We start from the raw sequence: 25,188 nt of genomic DNA, 5'->3' as shown, positions 1-25,188 counted from the left end.
AAGATAGTGTTACTGGCTAAAAGCCAAAAGTCAGATAAGTCAGATGAATTTGGTAATATTTGTATTTCCTAATGTTGGTTAAAAAGGAGTTTAACATTTGATGCAAAGAAAGCCTTGATTTCGTAGACTAGAACTTTCTTATTAAGGTCACATCCCCTTGACCCAATTTAAAAAACTGCTTTCTATGGAATCTCAAAAGTAGCTCTTCAAATTAAATTGCAGAATTAGACAAGAATGTCTATTTATCTCCATTCCTATCCATTGCCTTTCTTGACCATGGAGCTTTTTATGTAGATGATAATTAGAAATTGCATCAAAAATTGGTTTTGTACAATGATAAGCTTTAATGGTGTCTAAAAACTAGCATCTAAGCAAATCCAGAACTTTAGAAAAACGTTTGTGTTTAAAGACAAAGATGCCAAACCTGAACTGCTAACTGTAGGTGTGCTAATGTCAAAGGAATCTTCTCTTTTCAAGACCTGAGAGCAAGCATGCTGCAAACTCTCCAAGGCACCTGAAAATTCAAAGCTCAGAATAACCTAAAAGTTTCAAATGTCAAATCATGATTTCAGTAAACAGATCTGAAGTGCTGGGGAGAAAGCATGCAGGTTCTTGATGGCAGAAATTGGCCACTGACAAAATCAGTGTTTTGCCAAGGATATTGCTTTTGTTTCAAAGTCTTTTTGTACACATTGCTGATAAAACAGAGAAGTTGTTAACATTCCACATTTTACGTGGAATAAAAAGTGATTAATAGGATACATACTTTTTGCAGATCTATTAAAATGGATTGTCAAAATATTACAAATATTGTGTGGTATCATTGTGTGCTAAAGCTGTAGTGAATGCAGAGTGCTCTGCTCCCGAAAAATACTGTATGCTTACTGAGAGAGATTTCAGGAGATTTTAGTTTGTGTATACTGCTCAGATGCTGTGAATCAATGCAAATAAAATTGTATCCCTTAGAAAACCAGATACATCCTTTAGTAATGACTAATTTATTAATCTGGAATAGAACCCTGAAATAAATGTAAACCTCTCCAGCTACTGGAAGTGTTGGAGTACAGTTCAGAATCAGGAATTACAAAGTGCTGAATATTACCCTTTGATAAGTCTCATGGGCATTCACAGCAGAAAAGGAGGATTATTTTTTCATCTACTATCAGTATCCTAGACTATCAGTATCTACAGACTAGCAGCCTGGGTTAAATACTTTTCTAAGCATCCTATCAAAAGATGGGACAAGTAAGCTATTATTTTCATTCTCAAAGTACATTTTGCCTTGAAAACTCCAGCCTCCTTTACTTTTTTTTTATGTTAGCATTTGACAAGTGTGTCTGGTTTGATATATGAGATGGCACTTTCACTAATTAAATTAATTAAAAAATTATCAGATTAAAAATCAGATAATTAAAAAAAAATCAGATTATATATGATCTGAATAATGTAAAGCTCACCTAGAAAAATGGTAACCTACCAAACAAATCTGATAATTATATTACTGCAAAATGCTTGCTATTATTTTTGTTTTAACAATGGACATTCTGATTTTGATATTTAAATGACAATGAGGGCATCTATGCTATCTCTTTGGGTCATTCCCTTTCCATGCCAGAGTCTTGCTCTCCAAGTACCAGGATCCCTTCCAGACTGGAGCAATCAGTCATCCCATTCCCCTCTCTCCAGAAAAAAATTAAGGGGCAGGTCAGTGGCTGATGAGCCCAGGGACAGGTTTGGCAGGTTGTATGGACATGACATCCCCGCTCCTCTTCCCTTCACCTAGCCCTGTCTTCCAGCACTATCCTAGCTGGTTTGGCATCTTTTTACATGGTCATGTCATGCCTCATTGCAGGCAGCATACACTAGTGGTGACACACTAGCAAAGCACAGCTAGAACCTGCTGGGTCATTGTGGACCTATTTAAAATGTTGAAATGTCTTCCAAAGAAGGAGAAAAGGGTACTCAGAAGAGACCTCAGTGATGCAGCAGTATGTTTGGAGCTATCCCAACTCAGGGAGGGTTTTGGCAAGAAGCCAGTAGTAGAGAAGTTTCACACATATTTTTCAGAGGGGTTAAAAAGGTTCCATATTCACTGCTTTCCGGCTTTCCAAATTCAGTTAGCTCAGCTTTCAAAGAATAGGGAATTTTGCTATGTTTGTAGCTTTTAAAAAATGGGTAGGTAAATATATTCTGGACTCAAAAAAGTATCTATTTTGTGATACAACTATTGTTATTACTGAAATTTGCTTACTTTTTATGTTCTCTGAGTCAGAAGAGAATCTATATTGCAATGGTTATGCCAGTAAAAACTTGAGTAATATAGGACTCAGATGTGATGCAGAGGACACAAAGAGCAACATTTTGAGTCAAGAATATTGATTTTACAAAATTTTCAAAAATTATTCAAAATTAAATTGTATTGTAAAGTATTTCTTCAAATTGCAATATTCACGATGGCAGAATAAAGAAGCTGTGTACTTTCTACTTCATACCCAGGTCATTCCTGTAAGATGCACGTAACATATGAGAAATATTTAGAAGCTAAATAATACTGTTCATACTTTTGCAAAAGGGCATGTATTGGAGTATTATAGAAATGTTCAGAAAATGCAGTCAGCAAAATAATATATTAGATATTAAATTCAGATGATCATTTTTGTGAAAAGTGCAACATGAGAATTATCCATCTGCTTAGTAACAATCTGAGAAATGTTTAAAAAGCAGTGTTCCATCAACAGATAAGCTGGCTCTGTGGCTCTGCCAAGAAATTGCAATGAAACATAAATTAAAATGAAAATAAAATGTTAGCAATACACATTCATAGTGACCCTGTTTCGTTTTTGCTCACTCAGCTAAAAACTCTCAACAAGGCCTTTATCATCTCATATCTCAGTTACTGTAACAACCTTTTCTCTAATTTATTTTGTTTTTTTCCCACTCATATTTTCCCAGAATGCTGTTGCAAAATTAATTTCCGTGTCAATTCTTGAATCCCTACACTAGCTCTCCCTTCTCCATCCCATCTTCTGTGATATGTGGGTTGTGTAATTTTAAATTTCATATTGATATCTGGAACAATAGTACTATCTTACCATATAAAGATTAAAATATTCTGTGAAACAGTACTGCATTTGTGCTATGTGGTTAATTTCGAGATAATATGTGTAATCTGCCTTGGCTTACTCTTATCTTTTGCTACTGGTTCCTATTTGCAATTCATACTTCATAAATCCATACTTCAAAATCCAGATTTTGAGGTTTGCCTTTTAAAAGTATAGCCTTGAAATAATATATTACAAAACAACATTCATTGCCTTTGCATATTTTAGATTTATGTATGAAATTTCATAAGGTAAATAGTTTTATTACTTTGCTTTCTAAGAGAGTTTTTATATATGCCTTACTATATATGGCTTACACAATTACCTTTTAAAAATATATTGATTATAAATATAATGTTGTCTCAGGTTGTATGCCATAAAAAAATCCTTCCACTTCTTTCAAGGCTTAAAAACTGTTTCTTTTGATTCTGTTGTGAATATATTTCTTTCTTTTCTTGCTCTGTGTGTATGTATATGTATGTGTATAGGTACAGGTATGTAATGTTTTGGCTAACTATATATTGCCCAAAGTGCAAAATACTGCCATTTGTACTTCTAAAATTCGGAGACTGTTTCATACTTGCTAGAATTTTTAGAATAAGGCTTTTGGACTCAGTTACATTACAAGATCAGGTCTGTAAGGTCAGTACTGTAGGTCAGTAAGTTCTGTTCTATCAATATTTCTGAAGAAGTGTTTCCTTTAGGAATACTGTGACAGCACTGTCCTGATTTGTCCCACTACAGAATTATTTCAGTTATTCCATCTGGTGTATTAACTTACAATTTAATCTATAGGAATTTTTTAATTACTTATATATATATATATATTTGTGGATTAAAAGAGGTTCAGGAAAAAAAGATACAAAATGCCAACTATTCATTTAAAGCCCTTGAATTTTTCAAGGTATTTCACCAGTAATAATATTTTCCCATTTGTGTGGTAGTAAACAGGTCCTCCTTCTTCAAAACATTAGTGCCAAAATACCTAAATTTATTATCTACATACTTTAGAAGATGTTTGTCATTCTTTACTGTTTTCAACTACAACACTGTATCTGTGATTTATAGCAATTTAATTCATATCTTAATTTCTGAAAATAGTTCTGATTACTTCCTGTAATTCTTTCCAGCTTTAACATGTATATTGTATGAAGAGCAGTCATGAACATATAATGAACTCTTGTTTCCTATTACCAGTAAGCAAATCCCTCAGCTTCTTCTGTGACCCCAACCTACTGCCTAATAGCCTTATTATTAAAACAGCTGGGAAGTATGGTAAGAAATGTTCATGTCTTTTTTTTCTGTAACCTTGAAATCCTATCACTAATCTCAAAGCCATAGGAAAGTTGGTTGCGGTACTTCCTCTACTCATCTGTTTAAGATAATGTGATACAGACTTTCTTTGTCTAAGTCAAGATTCTATTAATTTTAATTTGAACACATCTAACAAAGATCTACAGAGAAGACAGCCTTCCCTATGGTTCATTCTCCTGCTGGCTATTATCTTCTTGCTGTTGCTCTCTTACTAGCTTCTTCAGCCCTCCTAGTTGCAAAAACCCCTCTAAGGTTTTAAACAGATATATTTACATACATCCATTTATTTATATATATGTATATAGGTAAGGAATGACCTAAGGGGGATGCTCTGAACACCAAGACTATTTTCCACCAGAGGAGTGTAACCCAGCAGCTAACACAGAGAGGTCTCTTGTCCAGAGATGTTGTGGGATCTCCATCCTAAGAGTTATTCAAAAGCCATCTGGACATAAACCTGGGCAACGTGCTTCAGCTCACCCTGCTTCAGCACGGGGTTGGACTAGATGATCTCCAGAAGTCCCTTTCAACCTCAACCATTCTATGATTCTGTAATCCTGTGATTCTGTGAAGACTGGCTGAAGTATCAGTTTCACTACAGCTTCAGTCCTACCTGCTCATGTGTTTAGAGGATACTTCTTAGGAGGACATCTCCTGAGTGATGCAAGGAGCAGCAGCCAAGACACTTAGGAGGCTATCTATGGAAGCTCCTATTTCCTAGTTTTATTCAACAAATGAGTATGCCTATAATGACTCTCAGCAACTTAGGAAGCCAAATACCCTGAGCTGTGACATTCTTACTAGTATTGTTACACATTTTCAGAACTTGAACACATGAAAACTCTGTACTTTATCCTTTTTTTTTTAAGAATATTAGACTGCAGAGCAAAGATTCTGAATGGATCAGAATCTGGATCCTGAAGCCAGGAGAGGAGAAACTGTTGAAGGGTGGCCCTTTCACAGCTTAAAAGTAAAGACAGTATAACTATGTGGCTGAAACAGAAATATTATTTCAAAATTCCAGGCATGAAGAAATAGTTCTGTGTGCACTTTCCTTCTGATTTCAGGTACAGCTGTATGTGTCACACAGTTGAATATATACTAAGATATAATATATAGTTGTAATACATAATATTACTATCAATACTAAATATTAAAATTTTGGTATTATATAATATTAAAATACAACATATATCGTAATATTTGTATTATTAATGATATATGTGATATGTAATATTAATATAGAAATCCCTCACTTTAATTTTAAAATTAAGAACAGTTCATCTGAGATAGAAATAAGAGAAGTAATAGTTTAAATCTCATATGATCTGTATTTTTGGATCATGTTAATTTTCAGGGTTGCCAAAATATAATCATACTATTTCCATATGAAGCAGTAACAGCTGTTAGTACCTGAGGCAAGCTAGAAACATTTTTGAAAGAGTTTTTAGACATATTCACACAACACAATGCATCAAGAAAAGCATCTCTTTGGTATTTACTAAATGCAATTTTCATCCTTGTTCTCCTAAGTTGAACCTACTTATCACATAGTGGAAATATTAAAGCTGTTAGGCACTAAACTAAAAAAAGAAAGATAGAAAGCTCAATATTGCAGATTGATATCATTTATTAAATGCAATATATGTAACTGCTTGTATCAGTCAGTCTGGCAGCCACCTCCACCTAAACTTCTACATTTGTCAGCAGGGTGTAGCATGCCACTGAATTAATGCATTAGATATGGAACAACAGAAAGATAGCACTTTAATATACAATTCTGGTCACTAGTAGCATCCAGTAAGGAGCTCAGTTCTGCTACAGCAAGCATGTAAGGGAAGAGTAATGCCATGGTTATAAATAAGGGCATATATTGCATACTTGTGAATTGAAAGGCTTATCTACTCAACTGACAAAACTTTGGTCTGTCAAACTGGACACGGTATCTATCTCATTTCTTCCTTGAATGTTCTTCTGCAAGCTTACTGTTATGTATTTTTAAAGTGAAGGCACATTGGTACGTTCTAGGGAAGATACAAAGACAATGAAGAGCACAAATCATTAGAGATCATCTGTAGAAGTGACACTAGAGCTCAAAGCTCTCACTATTTTACTTCTGCTCCATAACTACAGGCAAGTTACAATGCTTGTAGGTGATGAATAATAAGACTAACTCTGAGTCAGGAGCTCATAACTAGACATCTTTAATATAAAGATGAAGATAAAGAACATTGAAGCTTGTGAGTGGAGAAGAATGATCTCTAGATCTCTCAGTCTGACTTCTCAGCAGACTGATTCTCACCGGTAATCTCTGGCTCTAGTAAGCGTTCCTTTGAAAGGTTGCTCCATTTCAGACTGTATCTCTTAGGCTGTAAGTTTACTTTATACATTCTCCCTTTCACAGGTCTTGGAAGATATTACTTGAAGACAGGGAAGTGTCTGAGCTCCATAAAGACGGCATAAACTCATATCTACCTCTTTAAATACAGATTCTTAGTTGATAATATAGTCAATCAAGATTGGGTACATTTGAATATTAGTTCTAGTTTTATCATTTTTATAATGTTTATATGTGTGTCATTTATATACTGTTAAATATTGCAATTTTATTTTTTTCATATGTTCCTTCTTTAACTAGAAGTAAGTCTTGCAATAAGCAATGCAAATCAACTGCTACTTAATGAACCTTTGAACCTCTGTTATGACACAATATGCTAAAATGTTGGCAAAAAGAAGACAAACCTGTGCTGGTTAATAAGAAACCCATTTTCTAAGCCTAATGAGCAAAGCAGTATACACTGGAAAAGAATTCTAATTGGTTGTTCAAGTCCAAGAGCAAACACATTTAAAAATAGCCAATGGAGAAAGTTAATAGCACTGTCCTAATTTGAACGGGGAGTTATCAATAAATAAAAGGACCCACTTAATTTAAGTTAGACATAACGCCACAAAATATGGGGAAGATATAAGGAATTACTAAGAATTTCTCCAGTGTGTCAGGTGATGTCTTATAAGAAGTGATATCTATATATGTCTATATAAGAAGGGTGAAACAGTATTGCTGTCTGTAACTTATTCCTGTAGTTATTATTTTTAAGCATGAAGTATTATATGCAATACTTCATGAATAAAGTAATTAAGCCTTTTTCCTGCTTGCCAGGAAGCAGCAAAGCCTCTTAAAATAATAATAAAAACCTAACTCATGCAACAATTGGCCAACAAGAAAAAAAAGGAGAAAATAATTGGTTAAAGGATCTCTTATCTGAGGAACTAATTTGGTGAATAGTAAACACCCTATTTCAATTCTTATGTAGCTCATTCTGCAACATCTGATATGCTTGAGCAGTCTGAACTGTGTAAGCAAAACTTGTTTTGCCTTCAGTGACAGACTGAAATAATTGAACTTTATTTTTAAATGATTTGCTTTAATATTGCACTGAAATTGTACAATATTACGCTATATACTCAGTAAAATTTCTTCCAGACCACTAGAAAAAAGAAGCTAACCTATAACTTCTAAAATTATTGGACAAAGGAAAAAAGATCAAAATGCCAAATATTCATTGGTAAAAATGAAAATAGTCCAAGCACAAGTGATTAAAGCTGAATGATGCACTTTATACTTAACTCAAACATCCTTTATTTTATGAATATTCCACTAAGATAGAACTACTGAAATGACAAAGTACTTACTACTTGCACAAGTATTATAAGAAAGGCAGATCAGGCAATAAAACACATTTAAGTCTAAGGTAGAATCATGAAGTGACCTACAAATAAATAAACATCTTACATTGTTTATTTATTCTTTGAAAGTGGAGAAATCAAGATTTTTCAATGCCAATGATTAATCAACTAAACAAAGAAACATGTCATATCAGGTACTTTAGTAGTTATATTCTAAATATTACTAAGTATTAGTAAGCAATACTAAGTATTACTAAAACAATGTATAGGTTGCTTAAGAAAATAAATCCATAAAGCAATTCCAAAGGCTAATATTATATATGAATAATAAACTTAGAATTAAAAATATTTTAAAAAATTTAAGATTAAAGGAAAACATGTAAATCCAAAGGACAATGGAAAGAACTCATTTAAATGTCAGTAGTCTTTTGCATTATCTACAACCCAAGTTATTACAACACTGTGATAGTACCTGGAGAACCAAGGAAGCAGAATAGATGAACAGATTAAACTGAAAGAAAACTGTCTGGGTTGAGTTAAATGCCAAGAACAAAGAAAAATAAATATATTTTATTTTGTATTGAAGTAATAAAATTCATTAAATATAAATAATTTCGATTTCCTGTCTACACACAGAAACTCAAGACGGTTAGGAAAAGAGTCTTATTATCCCTTCATGAAATCTGACAAGTGTGGTTTTGGGTTGTATCCTTGGCTATATTAGTGCAGACTTCTCAAATATATAGGATTTGTGAGGCAGTCCCATATATTGACCTCTTGATAAAATGGACACAAGAATAGGAAAGACAGGAGTTTAGATTTTGTGTTACTATGCAAATATAATGGAAATTGCTTCTAGTTTCTATTGCTGATCGGAAGTGAAAGCTTTCAGAATCATTAAATTGTGTTATTGATAGGTTTCTAGGTACTAAAAATGTGAGGATAAAATGAAATACACAAATGCATTAGAGGAATTCTCTTTTCCCTGAATTTCTTTGGTTTATAATTTTAAGGCTTTGAGTGATTTGGGGATTGTTTTGATGCAGCTTTTACAACTGAGATCTATATTATTGCAGTCTATTTTTTATATTAATATTTAACTTCTCTCTCCACTCCAGAACAAAAGCTTGCCTTAAAAATAATCAGATTTAAATTCTAGCAATAGAAGTTTTAAAATATCTATTCCAGATATGACTTGCAGGTAACACTCTTACTGCATTTTCAAGCTTTTCTGTTGTAGCCATGAGAGGCTGAAAATTTAAAGTTGAGATTCTCACCTGACCATGTTCATCTAGCAGTTGAAGTTATTATAGTTCATATAAAATCCTAATTTTTATTGCTTCCTATCTCATCCTCTTGTATTACTTCTGCACCTAAAAAACCATTTTAATATAAAGTTCTATATTACTTTATATTATTTATATATTTAAAACAGAGCAACAAAAATACAAATCATCTAGTAACAAACATGAATGACAAATGAAGTAATGAAAGATACGGCATACAATAGTAATTGCAATATATGGTTGAAAGAAAATTACAAAATAAATATCTCATCATTCATTTTGACTTCCCCATCTTGTTTAGATGGAGATGTCTCACAGCTTTGCTATAATTTAGCACTAATAACATCTCTATTAAGTACATGCCTGTTGAACAGACAAGCATTATTTAAATAATGACACTTCAGTAGTGAATTAACTTTCTCCAAGGCAATTAGGTAGCTGTCCATCACATTCCTCAGCTTACTAAATTGTCTTTCAGTATCTTCATTATTAAGTATTAGTGTCATAGGGCTACCCCCATTAATTGCTCAGGCAGACCATTCAGTGACTCTTTTCCATGACTAGGGTTGAGTCCTTTAAATATAGTAGCAGATAATATTAGTGAGGAAGAAAGGGATGGTGATAACTATACTCAAAATTTTGGGTCTCTTTCATACCTTTTCTTGTTATTCAACATCTTATTATAATGATAGCAGAAATGTACATTGTAGTCCCATAACTGCCACCACTTCCGCTCACTACTTCCTTGGAAAGTGGTCAAGAGCTCCACAATCTTGAGTTATTCATTTTCATATTAGTTATATGAAGACCTATTTACCTTCTCTATTCTTGTTTTCCCTTACACTTGGGACTGGAATGCTTTCCAGTAAATTTACTTGACTTTCTTTCTCCATCACTCTTTTTTAAGGTTGCTGAAAACTACAGTGACTTGCATATTTCCATGGGTCTTCAAATGAACGGTCAAATATGGATCATTATGAGCAGAAACTTGCCTAATAGCTCCAGGACCTTGTTCTTGTCCAATTTTTCAGGTTCTTTATGGATGGGATTCATTTGACTAAAGGAACCTGTTTGCAGTGTAGCTCTTCACATCTGATCTACTCATCCAGGACACTATTTATAGTTAAAGGCAAGAATTAGATACTTTTACTGTCTCATACATCTGACTAAACATACATGTCGACTTAAGAATGAAAAAATTTGTTCTTTAGTTTCTGATAATAAATCCTACTCATTGTATTTTTATTTCCTCTTTCTAGTTTTGGGGTCCTTTGCTGCCATTCTTCCTAATAAGAAGCTACTGCAGTGCTTGCTTGCCCTGTTCTAGAACAGCTTACGAACCTCCTATGGTAGCAATGAAAATCTTCTGTAATTTTAAGAATAGTATCTCTCTTCCATTTTTGTGTCCTTTTGCTGCTGCTGAAATCTGTTCCAAAACCACTAAAAATGAAATTACTACTGCTTCAGATCTAGCTTTTCTTTTTAATATTTTTTATTTGGTAGCAGTACGAATTGCCACAAAACTTATGAAAACGGTTTCTCAAAAGCATCATCATTCGGCACACTTTCGTTCACTGAATATCTTTCTGGAAGGTATTTTCAAATTAAGTAGCATATTTCCAAAAGTTTAGCCTGAGCCAAGATTATCTCTCTGTTTATTTACAAATATGAAAATAATATTACAGGATTTGCAATATGGAGATATTAATTCAGGGTGATAGAAGTATCAATATTCTCCTTATTAAATAGACTTATATTTTTACAACCTTAGTATTTGTTCATAAAGAGATTAGTCCTTGTTTCTACATGCATTTATAATAGCAAATTACCACAATATCTGCAGTGATTTTAAGATAAATTAAAACAACAATCAAAGAAAGAAACTACCACAGAATCTCCACAATAGAGCTACTTAATTAACTAAGAAGAGCAAAATTGCTAAGAGCAAAATCTCTGCCTCTCAGTGGATTAGACTATCCTGTTGCTAGTATTTCTCTTGAAAATTTCAAAGAAAAGTATAAAATTCAAATAGAGACTTGTATATATGGACATATTTAGCACAGATAAGATGTGATTTATTCCATGTTGTCCACATAAGATCCTTCAAGAGAATCATAGAATGAGTAAGGTTGGAAGGGACCTCTGGAGATCATCTAGTCCAACCTCCCTGCTCAAGCAGGGTCACCTAGAGCATGTTAGACAGGGTTGCATCCAGGTGAGCCTTGAATATCTCCAGAGAAGGAGACTCCATAGTCTCTCTGGGCAACCTGTGCCAGTGCCCTGTCACTCTCACAGGGAAGAAATTCCGCCTCACGGTCAGGTGGAACTTCCTGTGCTTCAATTTCTGCCCATTGCCTCTTGTCCTGTCACACGGGAAAACAGAAAGGAGTTTGTTCCCGTCCCCTTGACACCCTCCCTTCAGGTACTTCTACACATTGATAAGATGCCCCCTCAGTCTTCTCTTCTCCAGGCTCAAGAGGACCTGCTCTCGCAGCCATTCCTCATAGGGCAGATGCTCCAGCCCTCCGATCATCCTCATAGCCCTATGCTGGACTCTTTCCAGTAGCTCCATGTCTCTCTTATACTGGGGAGCCCAGAACTGGATGCAGTACTCAAGATGTGGCCTCACCACGGCTGAGTAGAGCGGCAGGATCACCTCCCTCGACCTGTTGGCAACACTCTTCCTAATGCACCCCAGGATACCATTGGCCTTCTTGGCCACATGGGCACATTGGTGGCTCATGGTCAACCTGTCGTCCACCAGCATTCCCAGGTCCTTCTCTGCAGAGCTGCTCTCCAGAAGGTCAGCCCCCAGCCTGTACTAGTGCCTAGGGTTATTTCTCGCTAGGTGCAGGCCTCTGCACTTGCCCTTGTTGAACCTCATAAGGCTCCTTCTCCAGCGAACTCTCCAGCCTGTCCAGGTCTGTGAGTGGCAGCACAGCCCTCTGGTGTATCAACCACTCATCATGTAAATGAAACAGAACAAAGGATCTCCTCCATAAGATTTCACAAAATTAATGGCAGTAATTACTTAAAATTTCAGACTCCTTTGAAGTAAGTATTATCCTTCATAAATTAAAGTTCTTACTGGCAACAGAAAATGCATTCTTCAGATAATATGCAGAAATGAGGACTTGAAAAAATGCATGGTCTGTCTTTGGCTTTCCATAAAAGCTTTCCAGGCCACAACTAAGTTCCCTGTTTAAACTTTTTTTCATTCAAGAAATCCTCCTTCATGTAAATAGTTACATTAAAGTTAATGGGTCTACTAATGAACTTACATATGAAAGCAGACCCCACTACATTTATTGCCTCAGGTCCCTAGCCAATTCCTCCTGAGACTGTACAAAGAAAAAAGTTATTTTTCACATTGGATACTGTGAGTCTATATAACATACTATGTTTACAGTCTACACTGCTGACTGTTAAAAAATCCTATTTTGGTAACAATTGGAAGATTAAAATGCAAGGTATATTTTGACTGATATTAAACACAATCATTTGACTTAGGTGCACATATTTAGTACTGCTCTTATTTCCATTAATATTAAAGGCTATCTTTTGTATTCCCCTTAAAAATTATCTTTGATAATACTACTATATAGCAATTAACCAAGGAATGTGTGTCTAGGTCCCTATGAAAAAAAAAATACAGCTAATGTCTCATATCCTCTCCATGATGTTTAGGAATGGAAGAATTCTGAAAAGGTTAAAAATACAAATGTTGAATAGTCCCAAGTATTTTTTTCCCTATTAAAGAAAATTTCATATTAAAGAAAAATATCAACCACTTACTACACAAACATAATACTGTGTAAAACGTAAGTAGTTTTTGGCTATTGCTGTCCACCTTATTGACTTCTGGTCATTAATTGCTTAGTTTGCAGAGAGCAAGAGTGGTTACTCACAAGACTGCCCCTATCATGCAGAAAATCATTAACAAAGATTCAGTGCCGGCCAAGTGACTTGTACTCTCCATCACCGACCAAATCAGCTTTACTATTTGTACTCTGGTCTCATAAGTGTGTACCAAGTTCAAAATTTTTTTCTGTGAAACAAAATATTAACAAGATACTTCATCTCCTCTAAGGTCCTAAGATTCCCTGCAACAAATGTAAGTAACTCGCACAGCACATTGTAAGCCAGCTCATGATTATGCACTTTCTCCAGATTACATTTTTACAGTTAATCTCACTTTTTGTGAATATATTCATGCATACCATATAAAAGAGGAAACGAACAATTGCTGGTCACCCTGGAGTATAACAGAGTTGTTCAGCAGAGTATTTGTTGGCAATTTCCTGTGAAAACATCCACCTCTTGTGCCTGAAGTTGGAACTGCCACTGAAAAAGGCTTAACTTTAATAATTTCAGAATGAAACTAAATACATACATACATACATACATACATACATACATATATATTTATATATAATTTCCCTTCAAAAACACATACAGCAGCTCCTTGTAGTGTAAATAAAAATGTTGACCTGTGGACCTCCAAGTTGCAAGGGCAGTGTCTACCTCTCTGTGATGGAGAAACCTGCAGTAGTTCCTGACCTCACAATATGCAAATGAATTAATGGTCAGGTCTTTACTTCTGCATACTACTGCACACATTTAAAATACCTTTCAAAAAAGTCGATTTCTATTGCAACTAAATTAGATTTTGAAGCTAAATTTACTTCAAGAATCTCAAAGTAACACTAAGGGCAAAGTAAGTGCCTGATGAATGTAAATTTTTATTTTGCCGTTTGAAGGCTTAGAATCTGCATTTACTTTACTTATGAAGCCATCAGTCATCAGAAGAAGCAAGTCTAAACGGGAGCCTGAGAACTTCTAGGGCTCCAGATCTGCTGAAAAAGCAGCTTGGAAACTGTGCAGGAGGAAACTGCTGGTTTTTGTCTCTGTATTTTCAGGGAATAGGACTTTATGTACAAAGCTGCACCAAAGAAATACCTTTCTCAAGACAGAAAGAAGACTGTTTGGTATCAAGGGTGAAATCTCTGTTTGGTGCTTTCATCTTCTTTCCTGCCCCCTCACCCCAACACCACATCTAAGAGTGTGCATGGGTGGGGTAGTGTTCACTGCTCTGTGTTATCTTCTGTCCCAGAAGCAAAGACCACTACGCAAAGCTCTGCTGAGGAGAACCAGATGCAGACCACCCTGGCCACTGTGTAGGTGCGGTATTCCCTGCTGTCCCACTGCATTCTTTATCCCACTCACATACTCCTAGTATCCGGACTAGTCTGCCAGGTTCCTCTACACCGCTTGCTCAATTTTGCAGTTTCAGAATAACTGACACTCCTTTTGTCTTTCCACAAAGAGTTGCTCCTTTTGTACAACACTAACTGTTACTTTGACTTTGGTTATACCATCAAATTCTTCTAACAAAAATAAGCATGAAAAGCTGTGAATATTGGGTAATGACTCAGATCAAACTTCAGCCCTTTTCTGCTGAACATTCAGTAAAAAGAAGGAAGAAATGCAGACATCAAAGGCCACAGAAGCAAAATTATCTGATAAGAATGGTGTCAGAAGATTCACATGACATATTGGCAAATCTTTAAAAACTTTGTCAAGGTTTGAAATGAGATCCATTATACTAGATCCTCTGCTCTTAGTTGCTAGCTGCTTGACTGATATTCTTTTGAGTCATATTCATATCTACAAAGATATTAATTCATTTCCAAAGAACTTTTGTAACAAATCTTTTCTGCTTTGAGTCTAAGTTCAGTTATAGAGTAAAGAAATATAAAAGTTGAAATAGGATTTGTTTCTCTTTAATGGTATCATCTTATTTTGTATTTCTTTCATAGGAAAACAAATGAATAACATAACTGGAATCAAGGAACAAAAATGTGGATCTCAGTTTACTGTTACAGAGGAAAAAAATTTCTGCAGAAGTTACTTTGGCAGTTTTGACTGAAGCGTGAGAAGAAAGGCTGAACTCCATTGTGGAGCACTGAATTCAGTAACTCTGGAGCACAGAATGGTTACAAATTGAAGGGCTAGACAACCAACACTTGTTGTAGCAACCTGGTGTACCTGAGGTCAAAATGGAAGGGTCATCACCGATGTAACTTCTCAAGGACATCTTACAGATAATCATAACAGCTCTATAAACATCTAACATTTTTAAAGACTCATCACAGGAGTTTGGCAGAAGTGTATACACGTTTATTTTCATGACTTCAAAGACAAAACGGAGAATAAGACCTGAGGGGATAAGTAAAACTGAGAACAAAGGATCTTTCTGTGTTTCTCTCAAATAAAACATAAAGCCTCACTGAAGTTTCAACTTTTGTGAGCAGCATGGGATGTAGCCTGACTTGGTTTGTATGTGACATTCTTCAACTAGAGATCTGGTAGAAAGGTCAGTTCCCCTTTCTTAGAAAAACTGAGAAATAGAGAGGTGGCATAACTTTAATTCTTTTTCTACTAGACTGTATGTCTTTAGTAGAAGTTGAACCATACTGTTAGACAAAATATGTGCTTAATTTCTTCATTATCTGCACTGAAATTCCCTGTTATAGTGTGTGGACTGCTGGTGCCCCCACAGAGCACTTCTGCCTAGCTTGTATAAAGTCAGCTTGTCACCTGCAGTTTCTCATTTCCAGTTGCTGAGCTGTATTATAGGACAGCTGGATTTCCACACCTTCACATAGCTGCAACAGCCATAGTGAACTAAAATATACCAAGTAGGATAGGTTGCACCTGCTTAGACCAAAGGCCCATCTAGTCCCCAACACTTTATGCAAGTGCAACTAGATTGAAGATTCTTATGGAAGAGTATCAGAGCAAGGAAAGTATATAATTACACTTCCCTGTTATAAACTTGTGGCTCAGGGACTTCTTGAGTGAGAGATGATATCTTTGTATTTAGTAGCCTTTTCTTCCATGAATTTGTCTTGTTGTTCTTTGAACTTGTGTATACTTCAGGCATCAGGAGTATCCCGAAGCAAACTACATTCTAGTTTTGTGTTGAATGAAAAAAAAAATCTTTTATTTTGGACCTATAATCTCCCAATTTCATTTGATTCCTTCTAGTCATCTTAGCAGATGAGGAAATGATTCATGTTCTCTGTGACTGATGATTTTATAGATTTCTATCAATTGCCTCTTTCACCGTCTGAAGCATCCAAGTCTATTTAGTTTTTTTCTCATATGTAATTTGTTCTTTATCTTGATCTTTCTTGCCATCGTCTCTGCATCATTTCAATTTTGCTAAGTACATCAGGAGGTGGGCACCAGGATTAACTACAAGTCATCTCTATTCAAATGCAACCTACATTATCAAAAAGGTTTGTGAATCTACATGCAAGTTAACTCTAATAATAAAGAATTCATACATATACACCATATTTCCTTTATTTTAATCTTTAAAATAAATGTGAGAAATCTAATTTTCTTCAGATAATTTTTAAGGATTTTCCCTCTTCGGAGTACGTGAAAAAATGCCGCATATTACAGTGATTAGTAGCATTAGAACAGAAGTAGATGAATTGAAAAAATCAGAAAAAACAAGATTAGATATCAGAGTAACACTTTAAAGTGAAACTAAATTTCCACTTAAATCCTTCTTACTTTGAGCTTCCTACAAATTCTTTAAAGAAACAACAAACACATGCTTGTCTCTCAGATCATAGTTCATCACAGGAAAAGACTTCATGATTTAATTAATTGAGTAAGTGAGCTCCTTTAGGATCACAGTCTGTAGGTCACTGAGAACCCTTGCCTCATTCCAAGACAAGCCAGAGAGATTGTTCAACATGAAGTTTGGTGTTTTGGGTTATGAATGGTCACTATTCTGAGGTGATGGCAAGGGGAGTCTGTGACGTCTGTGATGAAAAGGTTTATTTTTTTTCTTATCTGACATTACCATCTGTGTATCCAGTGTTACTTCTAAGACAAACCTTCAACTTCTTCATTCTTGATCTGCCAGGAAAATAATTTATTGGCCTTTTCACCCCTTTCATATACAAGTGCACTTGAGTGTAGCAATTGCTTGCAGACCTAATTCTCAGCCAGTTCATTATGTTCTTTCCACAAACCATTTATAAATTATCATACATTAACAAAAAAATCCAGTAGAATAAGTAACTTAAGTGTTTCACCCTTAGGAAGGTGAGAGGAGTAACCGTTTCTTGGCAACGTCTCATTTTGTTACTTCTCCAGTAACAGACTTCCTAGGTTTCTCCCCCAAATTGTATCACATTTGTGTAAGAACCTCATCTTCTGCAGTCTCTATCATCTGAAAGAGCTATGGTGTTTTTCTGAGCCTTCATTCTTCCTCTTTGGTCATTCTTATTTATAAAAATAGATTTCTACCTTTCTTTATTGCTTTATTCCAAGTTCCACTTTATATTTTATTTTTACATTATGTTTATTCATTTACACGTGATTAGTTTGTGTCCTCAGAAATTGTACAGAAATGCTAGAAAAGACTTTCTTTACCCTGTGGAATAGGATACATGCTGAGCTCAGCAGGATTAAGAAGGTGGTATGTTTGAAGAATGTTGTGCTCCAGCAGTCCAGACAGTGGAAAGTATTTGGATGCTATGTTCATTCAACACAGATAAGACCTGTTGCAGGTCTGCAGTTACAGACTGCTGTAATCTATACCAGGACTGGTGCTTAACTGACCCCTCAATAAGGAAGGGACAGTGTGTTTACCTCTAGCTTTCTCCCTACTTATGGAGCAATTTTCAAAATTGCCTAATTTCTCTTTTAATTGTTGTGTATATTGTAATTACTGTTTACTCAGTAATAAACTGAATTTAGAACTCAAGAATTGAATAGAAGTTCTTTAGGACAGAGGTATGTTTCTGTACCTTATTGGAAGATACAGACTTAAACTCCATGGAATTCTGCTTATCCTGTCATTCCTTCTATGAATATTTGGCAGTTAATTTGTGTCAAACATTTCACTTGCAGTGCTAGTAGAGAGCAAACACAAACACAAAGGCAAATTAGTACAGTTTGAAGATAAAATATGGAGGATGTCTGGGTAAATAAAAATGACTTGGCTGAAGTCCTCAGTGAGTACAGATTGTTTTTCTTTTTAAAACTCAGGACCTAGTAAGAATTTCCAATGATCAAGGCATGTATTTCAAAGCAAGCCTAACTCAGTGGAGCTTCTAAGTAATGACCAGAAGACAGCACAATAAAGAAAAGAAGACATGTTATGATAAACCCATCAACCATGCTTATATATCCCCTTATTAGAGCTTTAGTCTTTCCAGGCTAACATAAAATACTTTTAAACAAATCTGCTAGCTTACGAACTCTAACTAACAAACTATGAAATACTGGGATAAACAGGAAAAACAGCATTTTAGTTTGTCAGTCAAGACAAATCCCTAATGAAGTCTGGAGCTGACCTCAACCTAACAACATTGTCCAGCTAAACATGTTACAATATAATTATTTATGTACGCATAAAGTTTTTAAAAGTTATTTAAGTTGCTATACTTAAAGCAGTAAAATATTTTGTTCTAATTTATCTAGACCCTATGTTTGTCTAGATTAGGAAAAGCAGAAGACAAATTGGAAAACCCAGTCTATAGTTGGAAGAAATTAACCTACTGCCCATTTTACTGCAATAGATCTAGGGGAAAACCTAGATTTAACATTAACATGGTAAATCAAGTAGCTATATTTTGTAACCACATTAGAATGGAAGTTGTAGTTATCTGGGAGATCTGTATGAATCCTGCAACACCATGAACTTCTTTTTCTAGTCCAGATAAGTCCTCTGAGATACAAGATATTTTCTAGCTATATAGCAGTACTTTTAAACTGGGATACTGTACAATAAACATAAGAGCAGATTTGAACATGGATTTAAACATTTTAAATTTTTTGAATTTAATCTTAATCTTTTTAATTCCAAGATCTTATCTACCTAAAAGTAAATCTAATTTTATATATTTAATAAAGTTATAATTCTAGTAATACTTATTTTGCATGTTTATGCTTTAATAAATTATTAAGAACTTATGTAATTCAAGAATAGTACTCTTTCTCAGGAATTTTGCCTTGTTCTATTTTTTTCCTTTTGCTTTGTACTTTTATTTCTCGTTTCACCAAAATGTTCATAATCATTAGAAGGAACGTATCAATAACCATTGATGGAGCCAGAAGGCACATATGGTCTAATCTTATCATTCATACAAGTTCCAAAGGAACAAAACAGAATTTGTGGCCTGTAGGTTTCAACATTGCATGCGTGAAATGCTCCTGTGGATAATATGGTAGCCAGCTCTCCTAAAAAGGGATGGAGAACAGATACCTTTGAAATGGCAATGGTGCACTTTCATTATAGTCCCAAATCTACATTAAGTTGGAGGGAGGTAGATCAAAGATTTTTTCAAACCACTGATTTCCTTACCTGCATAATAGCTTTCCCAAACTAATTTGGAATATTAGCAGTTCAGTTCATATATCTTGTTGAAAAACACTTCTAAAGGCAACCTATTATTCTAGGTTAGGGAAATAGCTCTCAGTGTTTAATTTTAAACTAACTCATTATATATCAGATTTAAAAACTATTACAGAATTAAAAATATTAATATTCAGAAGTTTTTATCATATCATTACTTTTCTTTCATCAATGGCATTAATATTTACTAAAAAATGTAAACAGTCAAAAGAGATAGATCAGAATATTCTGATATAGTAAATATATCTGAAAATATTAGCAGTATAGAAAATATCAGCAAAGTATTTAACATCTTAGAGTTTCTGTCATATACAACTTGAATTCTTTTAAAAAGTGAGTTATTTTATATTTACCTTTTTCAGTATGATGAATACTATGTTAATAATATGATCCACAAGAGGGCACCAGACAAGCATAACGGCAACCCAGTTCCTCTGAAAAACAAAATGGATATTACTTCACTTGGTAAAAAACATGGCAGAATATCTTCTGTAAAGCTTTAGAAAGCTGAGAAAAGTTAATTGTGCTGAATAATTTTTTCCCATTATATACAGTATGTGAGTCTTGATGAAAATGTGTATGTATTTATTCATATAAACACATTTTTTATTCCATAGAATATAGAGAGGTAAAGTTCAGTAAAATTAATTTTTAAAAGTAATGCTTATACATAAGGCATTATGTAGTTGTTTACATCCATGAATGGAAAATTAGGGAACTATGCAATTTACCGGTTATTATCAGTTATGTATCAGTTATGATCATGATATAGCAGAAATGAATCATGGAGGTAAAAGAATTTCAAAAAGAAACATGATGAATGGAAAACTGAGATACAAAAGCCTTGATTATTCCCTATTTTAAGCCTTGTGTACTTTTTAAAAATTCTGTGCAATACCCAGAAATACAGAATACTGTAATGAGTGAATGTAAATGGAGAATTTTGAATCAGTAGTATTTTGTCATTCATACTTCCGTAATTTTGAACTAATTACTAATGAACTAATTTGCACAGGTTTAAATGCAATGTGCTCATACTTCACAGTAATCTTGAAGACTTAATACAGCCAGGAGAATGCTATTCAAGGAACTGCTGTGGCACATTTCAAGCTAAAATTAGATAGCAAGAACTGATAGCAAGAGTTTATACCTAGGCCTCCTGATATGACTGTTCAAACATACTTCATAAGTCTTTATATAATATTTGCTTTCTTTTCTCAGTTTCAAGGCCCTTCCCAGCTTTGCTTGCGTTATTATCTACTTGTCTTTTTGTATCACAGTCCTATGATCATTTGCCTCAGCAGCCCATTCGTCTGCTTTTCCCCATGTTTGCATTCCCACAAATTTCCCCAAAACATTCGTCTGCTTTTCCCCATGTTTGCATTCCCACAAATCTCCCCAAAACAATCTACAATCTACTGTTCTATTTTCCTATTAATCTTTCCTCTAAAGTTACTCTTAAAATGTTCTATGCAATAATAAGGGGAGAATTAGTCAGTTAAAGTGTTTCTTGTTGCTAACAATAAATTCATGTATTTTACAGATTTGTACAAATGAGCAAGCAACTTAAACCCTCTTGCTTCAGAGAACAGGCAGTCTCAAAAGGAATTAGAATAGATCTTAAAGACCATGAGCTTGACCTAGTATAGCATGTCAACCCTTCCTGCACAGTATGTGTTTTATACACAAACAAATGACGTAAGTCAGGGACTCCTTCACATATGCATTATTGTGCTTGGGAACAAAGTTCAAGTGCTCGCACAATCAGATTTCAAAGTAATGTATGGTTTGAAGAAATGAGTTGGAGGCCATTTCAAAGGGCTACTGGCATGAATTCTCAGATTTCTATGTAGACCATAGCAGTATCTTAAAGATTTTGGAGGAGAGAAATAACTGTCATTTTTCCTCTGGCTCTGACCAAAAGGTCTAGCAATGCACTCTATTCTGTTATTTGATCCTTCAAAAATCAGCAGATAGCATTATGTCTGATCTTGGATGATTGAGAGGTCTGCCTCAAGTCAAAAAACACATTATGAAAAGAGTATCGGCAGTTACTGTGACAGTCTGAGGTAGTTACAATGAGTAGATATTTTTATCTACAGGGAAAGAAAAGTAAGTGGCTGTTACTATGAATAATGTTAAGGGGCTATACATAAGATATTAAGTCAAAAGAACCAATGGGTAAAATGGTGATAGTCAAAGATACTAAGGTTTTGACTGGAAGTCAGGAGTGGTCATGCTCTGAGCCATGGCTTTCAGGGGAGACTATGCTACAAAGAAAAAAAAAGCTGTAAGTCATCATAAAATGAAACTGAAATGTTGGCATCTATAAAAGGCAAATACTGAGGCTGTAGGAAAGGTTAACTTCTTCCCCTGCAGCAGCAGGAGCTTTTCTTCTGATACCTGATGTTTTAGGTAGCATCTCTTACAGCTACTTCACTTGCTTCATAAATAATGCATTGGTAACTCCTTTTCTCAAGTTTATTTTCTTGGCGATGACTCAATTTTGATCAGAAATTACAAATTGGCGAAAGACAAGCAATTCAAAAAAGCTGTTTAAAAATACTATGACAAACCACTTTCCCCTCTTTTTTTCTCTCTGCAGGATAAAAAAAGTATTGATTGTGAACTGTAACCTTTTGGAAATGAGCTCACTTCTCAGGATAGAAAGGATGGGCTCCATTAATACAAGTTATGTCAGTAGACGGACAGAAAAGCATTTTAAATGAACTCAGATTATTCCTTAAAACACTGGGAAAAACAATCTTACAAAAAGAAATGAGTATATATAAAGAAATTAAGAAAAACCTTCCTCATACAACATCTGACTATCCTTTTACATTGTCTGGCCTCTCACATTCGAGTTGCTGTCGGTAATGTAGGCTACACTACCATGACTTTACCGGTGAGTTTTGTTAACACTGGAAATGGCACTATCTCTGTCAGACTATAATATTCTGTGAGTGTTTCTCTTCTGTCTTCATTTTTACCAGCCCTTAGGTGTGTTGGAATTCAGACTGCTTATTGGATTTGGCTTTTAGTAACTTCTTGAACATTCAACAACTCTGATGAAAGCTGTTGTGTGTTACCTGAGAACAATCCTGCAGTGCAGTCAGCATAAAGTGCTCACATTTACTGGCAAACCAGTTAATTTGTAATAGAGATTACTAGAAGCAACAGACGAGCCAGTAAAGGCTACACCTCAAATTTTCCTTGTGAAGCAGGCACAGCTCACTGCAGGCCTGCGGGAGCCGGGGAGGATGGGGAAGCAGCAGATTTCAACAGCTCAGGGCTGTTTGTTCCCAAACCTGAGACACGGGCCCTGGCAGAGTTAGCTTTCATTTGCAAGTCTGTGAACAGCAGACGAGAAAACAGCTGTATTCAGGATGCCTGAGCAGTGCATGCTCACGGCAGCGACGTGTCCCCAAGCTGCCTCAGAGGATTCGCGTTTGAGGCTGTTTTTTATTATTATTTTTCTTTCTTCAAGCTCACCGGGATCTGGTCTTTACCTCAGGGCACACCCTCACGGCACACCCGGCCGCCGCAGCCCAGTGCCCTGAGGAGCCACAGCATCTCCGGGCGCTGCCCCCCAAGAGGCACCAGGCAAGGCTGGGCTCCGTGGGGCCCCTCGCCCGGCCCGGGGACGGCAGAGGGAGCGCGGTAAGAGCAGCAGCTGGCAACAGCTCCGCAGCGCCTGGGCCTGCGCTCGCCGCCGCCGCCCGCCAGGAGCCGTTAGGAGGGGGCGGGGGGAACCGCAACGGCCGGAGCGCGGCCTCGCGCGCTCCGCCGGCCGCGTTGCCGCAGCAACGGCAGCGCTGAGGGGCAGGGACGGCGCGGCTCCCGCAGGGCGGCCCCGCCCCGCGTCACGTGCCCCGCCCCGCCCCGCCCCGCCGCGCTGGCGCGTGCCCGCAGCTTCCGGGAGGGGCCGGGGGCGCCGCGGCGGCAAGTTTCGCGGTGCGGCGGCGGCGGCGGCAGCATGGCCGGGAACGGCCTCAGCTACAACGAGCAGGGCGGGGAGGCGGCGCCGGAGCTGGCGCAGGAGGCGGCGCCCACCACGGCGCCCGCGGCCTTCGGGCTCTTCAGCAGCGACACCAAGAAGTAAGGGGGCGGGGCGGGCCGGGCCGGCGGCGGCCCGGGAGGTGCCGTCCCTCGGGCTCGGCGGAGACCGGCCCGGGCGCCGTGGGCAGGCGAGGGGAGGCGGCGTGAGGACGGTGCGGGCCGCGGCGGGGAGCCTGCCCTCAGGCGCTGAGCACCGGGCCGCGGCGGGGAGCGCGGTGCCGGGCGCTGTGCGGGCGCGGCAGGAAAGCGGCGCCCGCGGTGTCCGTTTGTTTTTAGCCCCTCGTTCCTCCGTGGAGAAGTTCAGCGGCTTGTGTTTAAGGTGCTCACAGTGGAATGAAGAATAATCTCAAAGTTGTTATTTTTTTTTTTTTAAGAAAAAACTCTGCCTATAGTTTTCCATCTCCTTTTGCTAACTAATCACACGAGTAGTCGGGTTTTTTGCCCTCAAATGGGCCTTTTAGAAGGGTGCTTAGAAGCGTATGTGGAAGTTGTAGTTGGAAAGGCTGACTGCGGTTAGGTGGCCGGCTTCAAGTGGGAGGGTGTTACTGGTTTAGTGCATTGGTCTGAAGTTCAAAATGAGGAAATTTAAAAAAAAAAAAAAAAAAAAAAAAAAAAAAACAGTGTAAATGACTGGGCCAGGGAGCCTGGAACTGCTTGACAGGAAACTGAATTGGAGAGACAAAAAATGTGTAAGTGGAAGGATCGAGAGGTTTACTAAGCCAGGAGGGTATCCTACAACAAATTGGAAATCTATTCTTACAGCAGCCGATCAGAGGGACCATAAACTAAGGTCTTGTTTACATTAGAAAATCAATCATTTGTTCTTCAGTTTGATTGTTCTGCACAAAGAGAGCATCCGTGCTTAGAAACCTCGCCTGGCGTGGTGGTTTCTATGCCACACCGAAGTAACGTCTCAGCAAGGTGAGGCCGCTGTCATTTCGACGCTTAGCTCTGTGAGCTGGTTAGCCTCCTCAGTTTTGCCAAAGGGTCACACACTTATTTTCCTGCTATTATGTTACATCCTTTGCTTTTTCTTTTTCTTTCTCTTCCCATTAAAGTTTTTGCTGATCTGACATGGATTCCCCTCTCCCGACTTGTACATTACAGCTGATTTGTGTTGTCTGCACTCTTCTCTTGTCTCCTCCTATGAAAACAACTTTCTGCTTTATTATTTTTTTTCCAACCTTTGCTCTACTTCTGCTTTTCTGCAGATGGAAGTACCACAATCATGGCCATAATTCTATATACAATTTGTTTCATCCTAAATTTCAGACCTTTTTGCAGGTTACATGTTGCA

The 25,188-nt window shown here is 36.7% G+C and overlaps 1 protein-coding gene across 2 annotated transcripts in view; it reads left to right on the top strand.

Annotated features, from left to right (window-relative positions):
• Positions 1-23,736: 23,736 nt before the first annotated feature.
• The window catches only part of AP3B1 (adaptor related protein complex 3 subunit beta 1), a 144,013-nt gene continuing 142,561 nt past the window's right edge, over positions 23,737-25,188 (top strand). For both annotated transcript variants that reach the window (XM_062599444.1, XM_062599443.1), the window contains exon 1: positions 23,737-23,930. In XM_062599444.1, coding sequence (XP_062455428.1) covers positions 23,809-23,930 — 122 coding nt within the window. In that variant the 5' untranslated portion in view covers positions 23,737-23,808. The remainder of the gene's footprint in view (positions 23,931-25,188) is intronic.

The sequence above is a fragment of the Rhea pennata genome, chromosome Z, assembly GCF_028389875.1.
Source record: "Rhea pennata isolate bPtePen1 chromosome Z, bPtePen1.pri, whole genome shotgun sequence".
NCBI classification, from domain to species: Eukaryota; Metazoa; Chordata; class Aves; order Rheiformes; family Rheidae; genus Rhea; species Rhea pennata.
Note: the sequence above shows the minus strand (reverse complement) of the source record. Positions and strands in the feature narration are given on the sequence as shown.